Source organism: Oreochromis aureus, linkage group 14 (genome assembly GCF_013358895.1).
Source record: "Oreochromis aureus strain Israel breed Guangdong linkage group 14, ZZ_aureus, whole genome shotgun sequence".
Classification (NCBI taxonomy): Eukaryota; Metazoa; Chordata; class Actinopteri; order Cichliformes; family Cichlidae; genus Oreochromis; species Oreochromis aureus.
In genome coordinates, this window is record NC_052955.1 from 23,954,658 (window position 1) to 23,972,201 (window position 17,544).

General features: G+C 42.0%; 1 protein-coding gene across 2 annotated transcripts; it reads left to right on the forward strand.

Annotated features, from left to right (window-relative positions):
• Positions 1–1,069: 1,069 nt before the first annotated feature.
• On the forward strand, positions 1,070–16,226 carry LOC116323013 (sodium- and chloride-dependent GABA transporter 2-like). 2 transcript variants are annotated; one of them, XM_039622536.1, is made up of 15 exons: positions 1,070–1,265; positions 3,416–3,550; positions 4,907–5,047; positions 5,156–5,243; positions 5,432–5,564; positions 7,927–8,061; positions 8,133–8,236; positions 8,351–8,475; positions 9,630–9,742; positions 9,821–9,958; positions 10,113–10,215; positions 11,769–11,869; positions 11,946–12,116; positions 12,243–12,358; positions 15,402–16,226. In XM_039622536.1, the coding sequence occupies exons 1-14, from the start codon at positions 1,106–1,108 to the stop codon at positions 12,333–12,335; spliced, it is 1,740 nt and encodes a 579-aa protein (XP_039478470.1). In that variant the 5' UTR covers positions 1,070–1,105; the 3' UTR covers positions 12,336–12,358; positions 15,402–16,226. The 2 variants fall into 2 exon arrangements, with proteins under 2 accessions (XP_039478470.1, XP_039478469.1); XM_039622535.1 differs by lacking the exon at positions 15,402–16,226 and having other exon boundaries at positions 12,243–12,784.
• The last annotated feature ends 1,318 nt before the right edge of the window (positions 16,227–17,544 follow it).

A 17,544-nucleotide genomic window follows, 5' to 3' on the forward strand; every position in this document is an offset into this window, starting at 1 on the left:
AAGCTTCCCATAAACTAAGCAGTCATCCATAGACAGACTGGAACCAGCTTCTTGAGCCTTACCTGTCAACTTACACAGCAACATCACCCCCCACAGGTATTGAGGCCACTGCAGTTCAGGTGCTATGCGTTCAAATACACTGAAGAAACTCTCAACACTGGATTCACAGAAAACGGGAACCAGGTGGATGTTATTGCTTACAAACGAGCCTCTGGACACCTGTTCACCAACAGATGTAGGCCCAGTGCTCGTCAGCTCCACCTGATTCAACTTGAACGCCATTTCAGCCTGAAGAAAACCACCACACACCTGCCAACTCACTTAGAGACTACCCAACAATTAACCAATTAAGAGTTAACTACACAACTTACTTTAACTGACCAACTTACCTTTTACTGCACACACACATTAACAAATACAACTTACCCAGTTCCTAAGCACACCAAACTATACCTACCTATCTTCTGGAGCGTGCTGAGCTCGAGGTGACTTGAAAGGCAAAGCTTCAGCGACCGGAGCCCTGAATTGCCTACCCCCAACAGGGAACTTATCCCCGCCCAGGATTACTCCGAAAATAAGAAAGGCAAAACAACAAAAGAGTGCCCAAAGGAAGAACTCAATAAGCTCAGCTGGACACTCACCTAACTTAACTGGGAAGTTGTGAATCTCTAAAGGTGAAAAAAAAAGCAAGATAATCAAAAAACAATTCCAACTCGAAACTCCCTTTTCAACAATCCCGGACGAGCCCCCACTTGTTACGTTCCCCCTCACCGCCTAGACCCCTCAGGGGAACGTAACAACTGGCAAGTATAGCTTAACGAATGCCAGTTGTGACATAGCGATGCAGCACAACTAAATTTTAATCCTGTGCATATCTGAGATGCATCTTGAAAAACATAGACCCCAACAAGTTAAAAGTGAAAGCTTTTAAACCAAGTAACCTTTTTTTTTGTTTCACCCAGTTATTCTCCTGGAATTAATTAATGTTTCTACTGAAAACTTATTAACTCATTCCTCAACACAGAATTGGCAGAGAATATAAAGGCAGTGATGATTAGAGCACCAAAGGCAGAGGCATCATTGTCTGCACCCTGAACTTTTGGAAATGATGAAAAGAAAATCTACGCAGAGAGACACACAGCCAGAGGTGGAGGAGCGAGGACACTGGGGAAATAAGGTCGAATTTCTCCTTGCTGTGGCAGGAAATGTTGTCGGCCTGGGGAACGTGTGGAGGTTTCCCTACCTCTGTTACAAAAATGGAGGGGGTAGGCATTCCTAACACTTATGTTTAATTCATTTAATATAATTATTTTACATTAAATAACCAAAAGGTGTGTTAATCTTGTAGGATTATATTGATTGTGCAAAGCATGAGCAAAATAAATTACTGAACAATCCTAGTTCAAGGTCTATTATTACTAGTTCACAGTCACTGAAATGAGACTGAAAGTGTGACTTCAAACTCCATTGGTACTCTAGGAAATGTTAATTTTATCATTTGAACTAGCTCACATGACAACTGTAGGTGAGGCCAAGCAGGGCTCTCCATCTGTTTGAAGCATTTTGGATTTTGCAGCACCTTGATTCCCTCAAATCTGATGCCAGCATTCAAAGTGCAGACTCTGCTCCATTGAATTCAATAGCATCCTGTCCTCAGGCAGCTTGTTTGTTTGCAATAGAATCATTATAATTTTTTAAAAAAAGAAAACAATATTATTAGTTTATAAAACTCTGCCTCTTGTAGTTTTTTTTTTTGTGAATTCAACTTCCACAAACAAAGTTCTAGTAAAAAGTAGAGATGGCACGATACCACTTTTTTATGTCCGATACCGATACCGATATCATAAATTTGGATATCTGCCGATACCGATATGAATCCGATATTGTGTGTTTTTTAATCAATAAAACAGTTTTTTTTAATATCTTGCTGCATTTTGTATAAGTTCATACTCAAGTTTAAATAAACAACAACACTAAAGCTATTCTGTTATACCTGTATGTAAAAAATACACTGCACCCAAAATATTTCATAGTTCAGCAACACTGATCAATCTAATAAACCTTACCTAACTTAAAACCTAACTTAAACCTACTCCATCCTCCCTATTCTGGTATTTTAAAGAGTACTTAGCAGAAATATTAAGCAACCTAACTAATAGAGTTGCAAACTCCCAGCAAAAAAAATAAAATAAAAAAAAATAGGGAACCACCCACCCTCCACCTCATGATGCTTAATCGATGTAATCAACTTTAATTTGATGCAGGGTGAAAAAAAATGCACAGAAACAAATTATTTTTCAAGAATAATTAAATAGATTCAACATCTTTCTTCAACAGAATTGCAGAATTCATAGACGGTACCTTCCCAAAGGAAAAAGTACTATAGCTTACTAGGGTATATAGACTTAAGAGTTACTATATATAGTAATGGACTTCTATACATTTTACATCAGATTAAAACTTTGGGTGTAAGATTCAGATAATTATTTATTAAAAGCTACATATTTTAAATGAGAATAAGAAAGAAAAGTATGTCTTTGTGCCCCTTTTCCTGTTCATGCCCTATCGGGCCCCTGGCTAAACTTTGCTAGATCCGCCCCTGCACAGTTACCAGCCGTCAGCTACGTAGAAAAGGATCCTGGTCTAGAAAGTAATATTAAATAAATTCTAACAACAGCTTATCAAGGTTAAACGTGCTGCTGTTGTTCAGCCGCTGGTTTCCTCTTTCTGGTGCAAAGTGGGCCAAAAACAAAGAAGAGAGACGGACTCGCGACAGAAAAGCCGATCAGCTGATCATTAAGCAGTTTCACGATTGAAGTAGCAGCAGCAGAGGGAGAGAGAGAGGCAGTGGCTCTATATATCGGTTGTTAAGCTTAACATGGGAATGCTTTACAGACATTCAGAGATGAACTTACACACTTGCTTTACTTCTCTCTGGGATAACTTCCTCGGAGATGAAATGCTGGTTTGGTAGCAGGCTACAAATACACACAGCCGCTCTATCACATGAGGCATACTGCTGCAAAGTGCTACGGTTATGAGCCGAGTTACGCCGTGTCACAAGTTTTGTGAGATGCTTTTTTGATATTTAATGGATCGGATTACATTTTTTATTTCTCGCCGATATCCGATCCAGTAATTTAGGTCAGTATCGGACCGATACCGATACGTAATATCGGATCGGTCCATCTCTAGTAAAAAGCAGTAGTAGTAGCAGTAAAAGTACTAGTCAAACAATTTATTAGAAATTTCCTTTAATAACTTCCCAATATGTTGTCTTAATTCTGGTAGTATATTTAAACAACTGATATATGTTTTGTTTTAAAAGCATATACCAGGTCCATATTTAATTGAGTAAGCTTGTTACTCAGAAGCTGCACAACAGATATGTTTGCTGTGTATGTTTTTAATTCAGGTGCATTCCTGGTGCCATATCTGGTATTTGTGGTAACCTGTGGTGTACCCGTGTTCCTGCTGGAGACAACTATAGGGCAGTTCACCCAGGAGGGTGGCATTACCTGCTGGAGGAAGCTTTGCCCACTAGCAGAAGGTAAGCTGTTCAGGCATCTATAATAACAAGAAAACATCATGTTATCCTTCTCTTCAATGGCCATTTATTCACAGTCTTGCGCAACTGTGTCTCAAAATGTAGTGAACAAGTTAATAAGTATTTAAAGTTAACCCAGTTCTGTACTTATCAATCCTCAAGTTAAGAGTTCAAGCCTTAACTGAGAGCAAACAATTACTGGCAACATTGTGTTTTGCAAGTAATTCTCAGTGATTTACTACTAGTGAGTTCTAAAGGAATAAGATGTAATATCTATGCATTTAAATTTAACATGTTAAGACTAATATTATGCATGTGGTTGACTTTTTACATTATCTCAAATATTTCCCATGGTGTTCAAATTAGAAATACTCAATTTTATTAAATATTGACATTTATTTGTCCCCTTTACTGAAGAGAGCTACCCAGCTAATGTATAAAACTGTGTTTGTGGCACTCATTATTTATTTATTTTCAAAGGATTCTTCTGACCATGAATAACAGGTGCTGGACTATCCCAAAACTGAATTCTACACATAAAAGTAGCTGCTGTAGCTGCAAGTTACTGGACAAGTTATTATTATTATTATTATTATTATTATGGCCAGCTGAAAAGTCTTAACATTTTGCTGAAAGCACTGAAAATACAGGCAAGTCACAATTACAGCTCACCCAACTTTTTACTAGGCTCCCTTTTCACATGTAACCTGCTACAGTATCTTGAGATATTATTGTGGCAAAAATCTGAATACGCACACATGGATTTCAATACCCACACACAAATCAAATGTGCACATGCAAAATGAAATGTATATCCAAGGAAAAATAGGATCTCTCAATGCACAACAACCTTGAAGCAGATGGGCTTCAGCTGTAACCATACCAGGTGCCACTCAGATAAGAACAGGAAACTGAGACTGTGATTCACAGAAGCTCACAAAAACTGGAGAAGAGAGCAAACCTTTTGTCTGATAGTAGGTTTGGCATAGAAGCATGAGTCCACACTGCCTTGGATGAGTGGGTCAGGCTGGTGGTGGTGGTGATGGTTGTGTAATGTGGTGGAAATTTTCTTGGTACACCGTGTGCCCCTTAGTACCAACTGCACATTGTTTAAAGGCCAGAGCCTACCTAAGTATTGCTGATGACCATGGCTACTTTGAGCAGGATAATGTCATATTATCCTGTTATATCACAAAATCATCTTAAACTGGTTTCTTGAATATGACAATGAGTTCACTCAAATAGCCACCACAGTCACAGACCTCAAGGCAAAACTGTTTAGTAACCCTAAAACAACAAAGAGTCTGAGTAATTGATAAATGGAGATTTTTGTCATCATTACCTGTAAATGCCTTTCAGGGATTGGCTTTGGTGGACAGCTAATTCTCTTCTATAGCTGTATGACCTACATCATTATTCTGTCCTGGGCTTTGCTCTACCTCGTGTTCTCCTTCAGCTCTCAGCTTCCTTGGGCCTCCTGCAACAACTACTGGAACACAGGTAAAATGCAAAGATTGTTTCCAATTTCCAATAAAAATAGTTGAAGTATGTTTAAGTATTTGAACTTTAATGTTTTGACACTTTGGCACTTTGACACTCTCCTCTCAGAGGGCTGTGTAGACTTTTCAACACAAAATAACACCGTCCACTGGACCAACCAGACAAACTCGACCTCTGCAGCCACCGAATTTTGGGAGTATGTCTATGTAGATGGACTGAAAAAGCCTACATACCAAGTTATTTAAAGCCTAATAAAGCATTTTGTACCTTTTGCATCTATATATATCTACATCTACCTACCAATCTATCTGTCTGTCTGTCTGTCTGTCTGTCTATCAATCTATCTAGTGTTTTTTTTACCTTCTGCATTTAATTTACTTCTAGACGAAGAGTGCTGACGATCTCAGGGGGCATTGAGGAAATAGGCAGCATCCAGTGGGAGGTGCTGTTGTGCCTCATTGCTATGTGGATCGTCTGCTACTTTTGTATCTGGAAAGGAGTTAGATCTACAGGAAAGGTAGTTTTGCTGGTAAATACAGTGGGGGCAATAATTATTTGATCCCCTGCCGAAGTTGGTCCACTTACATGAGTCTCTAATTTAAATGGTAGATGGAGTGAGACAGAATATGACATAAAAGGTATGTAATTAATTTATTTGCATGTCATTGGATGAAATAAGTATTTAACTTGAAGTGTTAGCTACCTGCACAAATTTTCCATAATTTATGGACAAAATATAGAAAACTGTTGTCAGCGATCTGTGGGTGCAGATCGTGTGTGGCAATGTGAGGACCCCGGTGCAGATGACAGAGGGAAACAGGAACTTAATAACAAAAGGCGAAAAACACAAAGGTACAAAAGTAAGAAAACCCAAAAGCCAATAACTAATCTAAAATGTGAGAAACTAAACTCAGGGCAACAGACAGGACAAATAGACATAAGACATGTTTATTTTTGTTTGTTTTTGTTTTTTTGAAACAAGAGGCAAAATGGGCTGTGGAGAACAGACATGAATGCACACGAGAGACAGAGGGAATATGGAATGAAACACAAGGAGGGGCACATGTAAAAAGAAAAGGCAAACATCATGCACAGAGGGAGCGAGGGACACAGGACAAGGGGGGAACAAGGGAAACCTAATAAATAGGGATTAAACTGAGATCACAAGAAAACTCTGAAGCAATAACAAGAATAAATTCAGGACTGACTGTTGAAACTTAAGTCATAATGATAAAACAAAACACTCAAAAAAAGCACAATAAACTCAAAAGCTGGGTCTAAGACCCAGAACTGTGACAGGAGCATCTGTAACTGATTAATTAATTGATGGATTGCAATCTGTGTGCCACATAGGCCACAATAGCCAATCTATGGGAACCAGAATTCTGGCTAGGTTGTAGGGGCTCAAGTACTTATTTCACTCAATGATATGCAAATCAGTTTATAACTTTTGTTTAATGTTCTTTTGGGGGATATACTGTCTCCCTCCATTAAAATTAAATTACCACAAAAGTTAGAGACTGTTCACTGTTTTATAAGCAATCAAACTTACAAAATCAGCTGGGGATCAAGTAATTATTTTTCCTCAGTGTAGCTATATATACAGTACATATACAGTCAGGTCCATAAATATTGGGACATCGACATAATTCTAACATTTTTGGCTCTATACACCACCACAATGGATTCCAAATGAAACAAACAAGATATGCTTTAACTGCACACTGTCAGCTTTTATTTGAGGGTATTTACATCCAAATCAGGTGAACGGTGTAGGAATTACGACAGTTTGTATATGTGCCTCCCACTTCTTAAGGGACAAAAAGTAATGGGACAATTGGCTTCACAGCTGTTCCACGACCAGGTGAGTGTTATTCCCTCATTACCCCAATTACAATGAACAAATAAAAGATCCAGAGTTCATTTCAAGTGTGCTGTTTGCATTTGGAACCTGTTGCTGTCTACTGCCAGGATGAGATCCAAAGAGCTGTCACTATCAGTGAAGCAAGCCATCATTAGGCTGAAAAAAGAAAACAAACCCATCAGAGAGATAGCAAAAACATTAGGCGTGGCCAAAACAACTGTTTGTAACATTCTCAAAAAGAAGGAATGCACCGGTGAGCTCAGCAACACCAAAAGACCCGGGAGACCACGGAAAACAACTGTAGTGGATGACCGAAGAATCCTTTCCCTGGTGAAGAAAAAACCCTTCACAACAGTTGGCCAGATCAAGAACACTCTCCAGGAGGTAGGTGTATGTGTGTCAAAGTCAACAATCAAGAGAAGACTCCACCAGTGTGAGTACAGAGGGTTCACCACAAGATGTAAACCATTGGTGAGCCCCAAAAACAGGAAGGCCAGATTAGACTTGCCAAACGACATCTAAAAAAGCCGTCACAGTTCTGGAACAACATCCTATGGACAGACGAGACAAAGATTAACTTGTAGCAGAGTGACGGGAAGAGAAGAGTATGGAGAAGGAAAGGAACTGCTCACGATCCTAATGATGTCTATGCGTTCCAGACTTCAGGCTGTGATTGACTGCAAAAGAATTGCAACTAAGTATTAAAAAATGAATGTTTGATTTATGGTTCTTATTCTGTCCCATTACTTTTGGTCCCTTAAGAAGTGGGAGGCACATTTGCAAAGTGTTGTAATTCCTACACCGTTCACCTGATTTGGATGTAGATACCCTCGAATAAAAGCTGACAGTCTGCAGTTAAAGCACGCCTTGTTCGTTTCATTTGGGATCCATTGTGGTGGTGTAGGGAGCCAAAAATGTTAGAATTGTGTCGATGTCCCAATATTTATGGACCTGACTGTACATAGTACATATTGAGTAAACACTTAAATGCTCTGAAATGTTTTTTTTTCCACAGGTGGTATATGTCACAGCTACCTTCCCCTATGTGATGTTGTTAATTCTGCTGATTCGTGGCCTCTCTCTTCCCGGAGCATTAGAAGGAGTGATGTTTTATCTTCTGCCTGAACCCTCACGACTAATGGACCCTCAGGTACGAGCTCAAATCTAAAACAGTGTCTAATACAGGTGGACAAGTGTACTACTGTTGCTTTGTTGGAACAGGTGTGGATGGAGGCTGGGAGTCAGATCTTCTTCTCCTACAGTATCGGTGTGGGTTCCCTAATTGTGCTGGGAAGCTACAACAAATACAACAACAACTGCTATAAGTACATGATGATCAATAGTTATTTAAGCTTAATTTTAAATAAATATTTCAATCCTCATATTTTGCTGCATGCAGTGACTCCATGGAGTATGCACTTTGTTTTTGTGATCTGCAGAGACTCTCTGATGCTGTGTTTGCTGAACAGTGGTACCAGTGTTGTAGCTGGTTTTGCTGTCTTCTCAGTGCTGGGATTCATGGCTCATGAGCAAGGCGTTCCCATTGCAGAAGTGGCCGAGTCAGGTGTATATCACAAACATGCGACCACATTCGCCTGGACCCATAAATATGACATAACAGTGATCTATAAATGGACTCAATCTTACATAACAATATTATGGCAGCATGTCTCAACTGGTCACAGACTTGGTAACAGAAGGAGAAAGATTTTAAATTTTCCAGGGCTCTGTTTTTAATTGTTAGGCTTGATTTTTAAGAACAGTATTTTTTGAAAGATTTCAGCATTTTTCGTTTACAAAAGTTAATTTCTCAGTAGTGAGTTTATACAGCAAAAACTCCAGTGTTAAATTAACACTGGAGAGTGTTTATATGAGTCCACACCTCTGAGTGTTAAATATAACACTGTTGAGTGTTAAATGAACACTTTTGACAGTGTTATATTTTTAAAAGTAACCTCGTCAGTTTTGAAGATTAACAATGACTAACACTGAGCAGTGCTGATTTTCTAACACTGGAAAATAACTCAAAATGTTAGAAATATTCCAGTGTTAGAAAATCAGCACTGCTCAGTGTTAGTCATTGTTAATCTTCAAAACTGACGAGGTTACTTTTAAAAATATAACACTGTCAAAAGTGTTCATTTAACACTCAACAGTGTTATATTTAAGACTCAGAGGTGTGGACTCATATAAACACTCTCCAGTGTTAATTTAACACTGGAGTTTTTGCTGTGTATGGGAACTTGTTTCCAGGATTGGAAGAAGAACAACAAAGCACTTTTGCCATCAAAAAGTCAAAATTTACTATATCTCAATAAGAAAATAGGCATCCAAACATTGTGTGAAAGTTTCCTTGTTATCTTGATTATAGGAATTGGGGGTTGTGGAAGAAGAGGAGAAATGTGGAACAGAAGGATTGTTTTTTCTGTAATATTCACATTTCTACAGAAAAACAGAATGCTTTGTTAAATGTTTGAGTCACTAAGTTTACATTTTGTGATGCTTAATTTGAAATTAAGACTTAGGTCTCAGTGGCATAAAATTATTTTTACAGCTGTGGAAGCAAACAATCAGCACCACTATAAACTGCAGTAGCAAAGCAACACTGGTCACAAGACATAGAGAAAAGAAAAAAATACAGTGGAAATACAAATAATAGCATGTAGCTGGCATGTTTTGTGTAGAAGGAGCTTAGTGTTCCATCATGTTGTGTTTCAGGTCCAGGCCTGGCATTCATTGCATACCCTCAGGCTGTAGCCATGATGCCCCTGCCTCAACTGTGGTCCATCTGTTTCTTTGTTATGCTCATTCTCTTGGGTCTGGATACACAAGTAAGACACACACAACTTTGGAACATTGCATTTATGCTTTGAAATTTACTCAGTGTGTTTTGTCTGTTCTCTGCACAGTTTGTTGCCATGGAGGTGGTGATGACGTCCTTCATCGATATGTTTCCCAAAGTGTTGCGCAGGGCCGGTCGAAGGGAGATTTTTCTCCTTCTCTTCTGCCTAATATGCTTCTTCTGTCAGCTTGTCATGATTACTGAGGTCTGTATGTAATGTATCACTGCCAAAAAATGTTTTGGAAATGTGTGTGTGGGTCTAAAAGAAAAAAATAAACATTACATATCCTAATTGTAATCCTGATTTTAGTGAGAAAAATAAATGCATGCGAAATAAATATCTGTGCCATTGTCTCCAGGGAGGGATGTTTGTGTTCCAGTTGTTTGACTACTATGCTTGTAATGGAGCCTGCATCCTCTTCCTATGTGTGTTTGAAACTCTGGCACTGGGTTGGATATTTGGTAGGTGTGCTTTTCCTTTTATATCTCACACTAAGGATGCCATGATGATGACATGATCAGGGAAATTTTCTCATATATAGGAGCAAATCTTGCAGACACTTCTTGATGCATTCTCAATCATCCAGGAAAGTAAATCTCCAAAAGTTGAATCTGTTCATCTGGACGTAGCGTTTTGTGGGAGAAACGTTTCGTCACTCATCCAAGTGACTTCTTCAGTCTCAGCTGACTGCAGGTTTCCCCAAACCTTATAAACAGTACATTTGCATAATGACTGAAACCAGCCCACTGAAGGAACAATGGGCTGTGAGGTCAGTTCCTTAATCATAATTATGCAAATTCCCATGACCATTGATCAACAATCACTGACCAAAACCCACTGATCAAAGAACACTGATCAATGGCCATGAGTACCATTCACAGAGAGTTGGGAAATGGCTGCAATCACAGCGTTGTAAGATGGCGAAAGATGTACCCTTAGGCCCCTCCTCGATTCAGAGATGGTCTTTCCTTTTTCCACGTAAATGGCCTCCTTGACTCCGGCGCTCAAACCAGCGTTCTTCCCTGTCCAGGATGTGTACATCCTCATCGTTGAAAGAGTGTCCACTGGCCTGTAGGTGTAAATAAACTGCAGAGTCCTGGCCTGATGAGGTTGCTCTTCTGTGTTGTGCCATCCGCTTCGCTAGAGGTTGTTTGGTTTCCCGATGTATAAATCCTGGCAATCCTCCTGGCACTTAACAGCGCACACTATGTTACTCTGTTTGTGTCGGGGGACCCGATCCTTGGGGTGGACCAGTTTTTGGCGCAGCGTATTTTGGGGTTTAAAAGCCACAGAGACCTGGTGTTTAGCGAAGCGGATGGCACAACACAGAAGAGCTTCCTCGTCAGGCCAGGACTCTGCAGTCTATTTACACCTACAGGCCAGTGGACACTCTTTCAACGATGAGGATGTACACATCCTGGACAGGGAAGAACGCTGGTTTGAGCGCCGGAGTCAAGGAGGCCATTTACGTGAAAAGGAAAGACCATCTCTGAATCGAGGAGGGGGCCTAAGGGTACATCTGTCACCATCTTACAATGCTGTGATTGCAGCCATTCCCCAACTCTCTGTGAATGGTACTCATGGCCATTGATCAGTGTTCGTTGATCAGTGGGTTTTGGTCAGTGATTGTTGATCAATGGTCATGAGAATTTGCATAATTATGATTAAGGAACTGACCTCACAGCCCATTGTTCCTCAGTGGGCTGGTTTCAGTCATTATGCAAATGTACTGTTTATAAGGTTTGGGGAAACCTGCAGTCAGCTGAGACTGAAGAAGTCACTTGGATGAGTGACGAAACGTTTCTCCCACAAAACGCTACGTCCAGATGAACAGATTCAACTTTTGGAGATTGCAGACACTTGTGAGGACATTATAATGGAGTCTTTACATGACTGATTATGACTCCTTTGGCTGTCATTTGATCTTCATGTGAAAAAAAATACATCCATGGCGTTCCATTGACACCATGTGTGATCTTTATATGTTGTTAATTTTGTTTCTTCTCCTATTAAGGGGTAGATAAGTTGTATGACATAATAAAGGACATGACAGGAACACGAGCCAACTACTTCTTTAAACTCTGCTGGCTCTACCTCACACCACTGGTCTCACTGGTGAGTTGGGCTTTAAGTGCTAAGATGTCAACACTCAATTCTCCATTAGCTAAACCATCTCCTTTTGTTTTCTCAGGGCTCTTTTATATGTTCTTTAATCGAGTACCAGCCTCTGACCTTTAATCGGTGGTACGTCTACCCATCCTGGGCATATGTGATGGGGTGGGTACTGGCCCTCTCCTCCATCCTGCTTGTTCCAGGATGGGCCCTGTATAAACTGGGCACTGGCACTGGGACTCTAAGTCAGGTGGGATGACTGTGTTTTAACATTAAATGTATAGTTAAACAAAAATGTATGGGTTTCATATTTACTGGGTGATTTTTATCACAATAGAAAGCATAATGATATGCTCAATTTTTCTCCATTTTGTAGCGTTTCCATCATCTGTGCCAGCCTAATCTTGAAAATTTAGAGAACCAAAAGAGGGAAACTGAGCTAGAGACCATCAGAGAACTTCTGCAGTAGTTCACACTCAACTGATACAAAAGGTCATCTGATACCAAAGTCTTTGTAACACCTACGATTTGGAGCCGAATGTAATGTCACTTTCTTTATTTTCCTTTACATTTTTCCACTTCTGTACCCATTTGAGCTGCATCATAGTGATTCTGGATACTGAAGCTGCAAAGAAAAATATCACTTCATTTGGACGTTTGTTCTTTCTTCATTATTTTGCAAAAATATAAAAATAATGAGGCCTTGGTTAGCATGTTCAATTTTAAAGTTAAAGGCAGCTCAGTTACTAAAACAGTGAACAAGTTTGTGTTTGGCTAGTTTGGAGGTGTTACCAGGTGAATGCCCTCTCTCACTAAGAAACGTTTACTGCCTTCATTATTGTGGTTGATGTGGAGGTTGGGATGGGCTTAGGGCGCCAGGAGAACCCCTAGAGACGTTATCCCTGGAGGGCTCAACCCGGGGGGTTGTGGTCATAACCTGGTTAGTGGCTCTGGTTGCTCTTAGAGGGTGTACTCCTCGTGGCTGCGTGCAGCGGGGCTGGGGGATGGTCTGTACTGGCGGACGTAGGTTACTGGCCTGGTGGCCTGGCTGCCCCTGAGTGGATCCGGGGCAGGCGGGGGGGCTTGGGGTTCGGGGGTGCTTCGTCTCCGTGATGGGGCTCTGGCTGGGCCTTGGGGGCTTCGGTCCTCGTCGGTGTGTCGCCGAGGTTGTGGGCGGGTGGGTGCACGGGGGCTCAGCCCTGGCGCAGGAGGCCTCTGGTGCATCGGCCTAACTGGGGGGCTCTTCAACTGGCAGGGATGTTGTTCCATCCTTGCAGAAGTCCACTCTGCAGGTGGGGGAGAGACACAGGAGAGGTGGAGAATAAACCTAACCTGGGTGTCTGTTGTCTTGTGTAGTCTGGAGATGATTGAATGTTGGGGTGGGTATAGTTTCCTCTGCGGTGGGGTGGGGTGGGCTTCCCCAGGTCCTGTAGGGCTTAGCGGTGCTGCTGCCATAGGCCCCGGTCTGGATGGGCCTGGGCTCCCTTGCCTTGGTGGGTACTAGAGGACGGGGGTGCCTACTGGGGTCAGCGGGGGAGCTGGCCCTAAGGAGGCATCTTGCCCTCCCTTCTTTTCCTCCCATCCCGGCTGCCTCCTCTTCCCGCTCCACCACACCCACCCACACAGGTAGGGCCTTGGGGTGCGGGTGTGTCACCAGGGTGCAGGGAGGCATTCCCCCCTGTCTCCTTCTGGCCACCTGTGCCTCAATTTTATTCCACAACTTAGACATCCACATTATTCACACTCTCATAACACACACACACATATATATATATAGGGCCTTGAGGGTGACCACGTTAACGGCGTCCAGAGGACGGTCTGTGTATTCAACCCTACCTCTGGCGCCGGTGCCCACCTCTCAATTTTAAATCCATGTAGACATTGAGGGTTCTCGGGAGGGGCCGTGCTAACACCTGCTGCTCTCTGGCAGCAGCACCATGCCCTCCCTTGTTTTAAATGCACTTTAGAACAACACGCAGCAACACTACACATGAGCGGGAGGAGGGAGGTATGGGGTCTTCACACACCCCGTTCTCTACTAGCCATCGGGCGGGGGCTGGGAGGAGGTGTTGGCTGTCCGATTGGCCTCCCTGCTGCTGCGGAGCCTGGGGCGGTCTGCTTGCCTCCACCCCGGGGAAAGGGTCACATCTCTTGGGTCTGGGTGCCGCTTCCCCTCTGGGCGAGGGTACCTGGACCCGGGTATAGAGTATGTTTGGGGAGTATGATTGTGTGTACATGTCCATGTATGTCTATCCTTACGTTGGGTGAGTGCTGAGTGTTTGTATATGTGTGCATGAGGGTGGGAAAGCATGTTTATGTCTGTGTGTGCCTGTTTGTCTGTGTCTATATGTCAGGTCGGGTCTTAGGCTCCACCTCCCTGGGTACTCCCAGGCCCTCCAAGTGTGGAGGCCTATCTCCCCTCACCACACTCCCTGCTGGTAACTGATGCCCTCAGGGGTTGGTGCATTGGTGGTTCTTGGTGTCCGGGGCTGGGCGCTCAGGTATGCACCAGCTCACTCCCGGTGGCTACTTGGCGGGGCCTGGTGCCTGTCGCTCGGTCAGGCCTCTTCCAGGGCAAAGGGGGCCCTTGGGCCTCCGGCCTCGCGGCCTGCAACTCGGTTCACTCTGGCACAGCTGGCTGCCGGCAGAGCCGGCGGGCACGCCAGTGCAGCCCTTCTGGCTTCTGCTCCGTGGCTACTGGGTGACCCCCTCGTCTGGGGATCTCCTCAGCCCTTCCCAGGAGGGTGGCACGGATGCCCCTCCGGTGGTACTCCTTGGGCTCTCGCACTCTGGGGCCTCTGGATGTCTGGAGCCTGGATCTCCTCCATGCCTGCTTCATGCCCTGGGGGACGGGGCTATGGGCCTCCACACCCTCTAGCAGACCGTTACATGGGGAAACCTTTTGTATACAAGCGCGTTGATCCACACAGGTGTGCACACGAGTGTTCACTGTTCGTAGACATAAACTACACCTTTCTTAGCTGCTACTTCAAAGCACATTGTGCGCTCTGTCCTGCATGCTCCACAACAACTTTCAATATTTAGTATTTACTGCTGTTCACACTTAGCTAGATTAACGTGATGGTGTTGTGTTTAGTATGTTGCTTAGTTTTTGTTTGTTTGTTTTTTGCTTGTCTTCTCTTCTTTTTCTCTCAACAGGTGATCCAGGAGATTTTTTTTTTCTCTTTGTCTTTATAAGTGCCCTTTCTCACTCTCCCTTTTTCCTTCTGTTTTTCTTTTCCTTCCTCTCTTTCTTTCTCCCTTTCCTATCCCCCAGTCATGTCTGTCCCATCTGTAACAACTGAAAATAAAATAAATGATAACAACAAAGTTTGATCAAATGGACCAATACGGCAATGCCATGATGATCCATTTGGCAAAATAAATCCATTTGGTATCCTTGTTGGTCTTCAGACAACAATTCTGACGGCTAAAGAACCAAATGGGACAGACAAAAAAAAAAAGAAAAAAAGAAACGTTTACAGAGTTGGATCTGAACAATCTACAAGACTTCTTGAGAATTGTTTTTGCACAGATGAGACCAAAGTGGAGAGCGGCACATTTGGAGAAAACCAAACAGCAGAGCAGCACAAACACCAATTACTCTAGCAAGAATTCAAGACAACTGTTCATAAACAAACGTCTGCAAATGTCAATGAACTGAGGCAATTTTGTAAGAAAAAGTGGACCAAAATTCCTCCACAATAATGTGATCTCCCTTTGCAACCGATGCCACAACTGCTGTTATGGGCCGATGGAGAGGAACACATATGTTTGTGTTACAGAATGACACAGAAAATGCTGCTGCAATTTGATATCATATGAAACATAGCACTAAGTGGACAGAGGATTATTTCTGACATGGTACCTATCAAACAAAATCCACACAATAAACATGAATGTTGCTCTGTGTGCACACTGCTGAGAAAAGATGGGGAGAGAAGAGAGAAGTCATTGTGTCTGATCGATGTTGAAGTGTGACTAAAAGCCTGAAACACTGGAACCCACTCTCCACACCTTTAAAAAGAAAACAAGATGTGTACTTGTGTGTGGATTCTCTTTCTAATCTTTAGTTCTGTTCCATATCAATAAAATACCAAAATAATTCTGGAATAGGAATATGGTCTGGATTCAGAGTAACGACTGAGTAAAGAGCGACAGGACAGAGCCCAAGTGTTGGCACTGCACCCACCAGTCTTCTAATAACATCTCTCCTTTCACTGCAACCTGTACAATAGTCTTGCAATGAAAGATGTTGAGGGTGCTTCGCGCTCACCCCCTGGGGTAGCAGCAAGTGCCTACAATCGGTCCCACACAGCCAGTGGCGGTCCTAGCGTGTTTGGCGCCCTGGGCAAACACTCCCTCTGGCGCCCCCCCCCCCACACACACACACACATACACACAAACACATACACACATATGAAGATGAAGAGAGGGAGTCAACAATTGACACTGACTAATTAATATTATATTATTGTATATATTTTTTGGAGTTTAGTCTGTTACTGTTACTTTTTTTTTTTTTTACCATTTTTTACCATTTCTTCTTGGAGCAACTGTAACCCACATAATTTCCTTAGGGATTAATAAAGCATTATGATTCTTAATGTTTTAGGATACATGACCTGCCATTATCCAATGACACATGTGCTTACCTGTGTCTTTTGCTCGCTTCTCCTCGTAGGAGCCATAATTAAATGTATTGAATTTTAATGATCACTGGGTTTACATTTGTTTGGTTGCTATGGTGATGTGTAACGGGAGTCACATGGGTGCTAGCAGTGACATTAAGAGGGCGTTGTCAGTCTGTCTTTAACTGGTTTGATTTTGACAGAGAGGAGGCCTGGCAGCCGTAGTTTTTGTTGACCGCAGCACAACGAGTTTCCCCTTCTTGCATTAGAGCCTGTGATGTTTTAAGAGTTTGAATCGCGAGCCGATCACATTGCTTTGTAAACTTTTCAAGCACTTTAATAAACAAGCAAGCAATTCCACCTCTCGCATTATTGCGTAAAGTTGACAGCGTGTCAGGCAAATAGGCAGGCTCAATCCCCAGCCTCTCCTCTTCTTTTCTCTTTTTTTTTTTTTTTTCAAAAAACGGGTTGTGTGTGAGACTTTAAATCAACAAAATATAATATATACATTTTAAATTGTTATTGATCCCTTTACCCCGAGTCCTAAAGTATATATTTATTTTCTTACTCTTCTTATATTTGTTGTTTGTTTACTTGCACTGCTGTAACTGGAGCCTCGTTGTCTCGTCTCTCTATATAGGCTACTGGACTGCACTGTAAAATCTAATTAGTTCCCAGAACTCAAAAAAATTATGGAAACTCGTTGCCTCAAAAAAATTGAGTAAAGCTTAGCTCAAAATGACTAAGTTAGGACAACTTATTTACTTTGAGTACTCTGTACAAGCTCATTTGTTCCCAGAACTCAAAAAAATTGGATCAAGTTTACGTAAGATGACCAAGTTAGGGCAACTTACTCATTTTGAGTACACTGTACAGCCGTGTTAGTTCCCAGAACTCAAAAAAATTATGGAAACTCGTTGCCTCAAAAAAACTAAGTAAAGCTTACTTAAGATGACTGTTAGGACAACTTATTCATTGCAAGTCTGCAGTATTAACAATAACTTGATATTTCTGACTGTACAATACTAATTGTTTACCTACTGACAA

Excerpts from the sequence above, each read along its gene's own strand:
- LOC116323013 (XM_039622536.1), top strand. The coding sequence starts at position 1,106 with ATGATGAAAAGAAAATCTACGCAGAGAGACACACAGCCAGAGGTGGAG. Across the intron at positions 3,551-4,906 it reads GCTTTGCCCACTAGCAGAAG|GGATTGGCTTTGGTGGACAG; the intron begins GTAAGCTGTTCA and ends AATGCCTTTCAG. Across the intron at positions 9,743-9,820 it reads TCTTGGGTCTGGATACACAA|TTTGTTGCCATGGAGGTGGT; the intron begins GTAAGACACACA and ends TTCTCTGCACAG.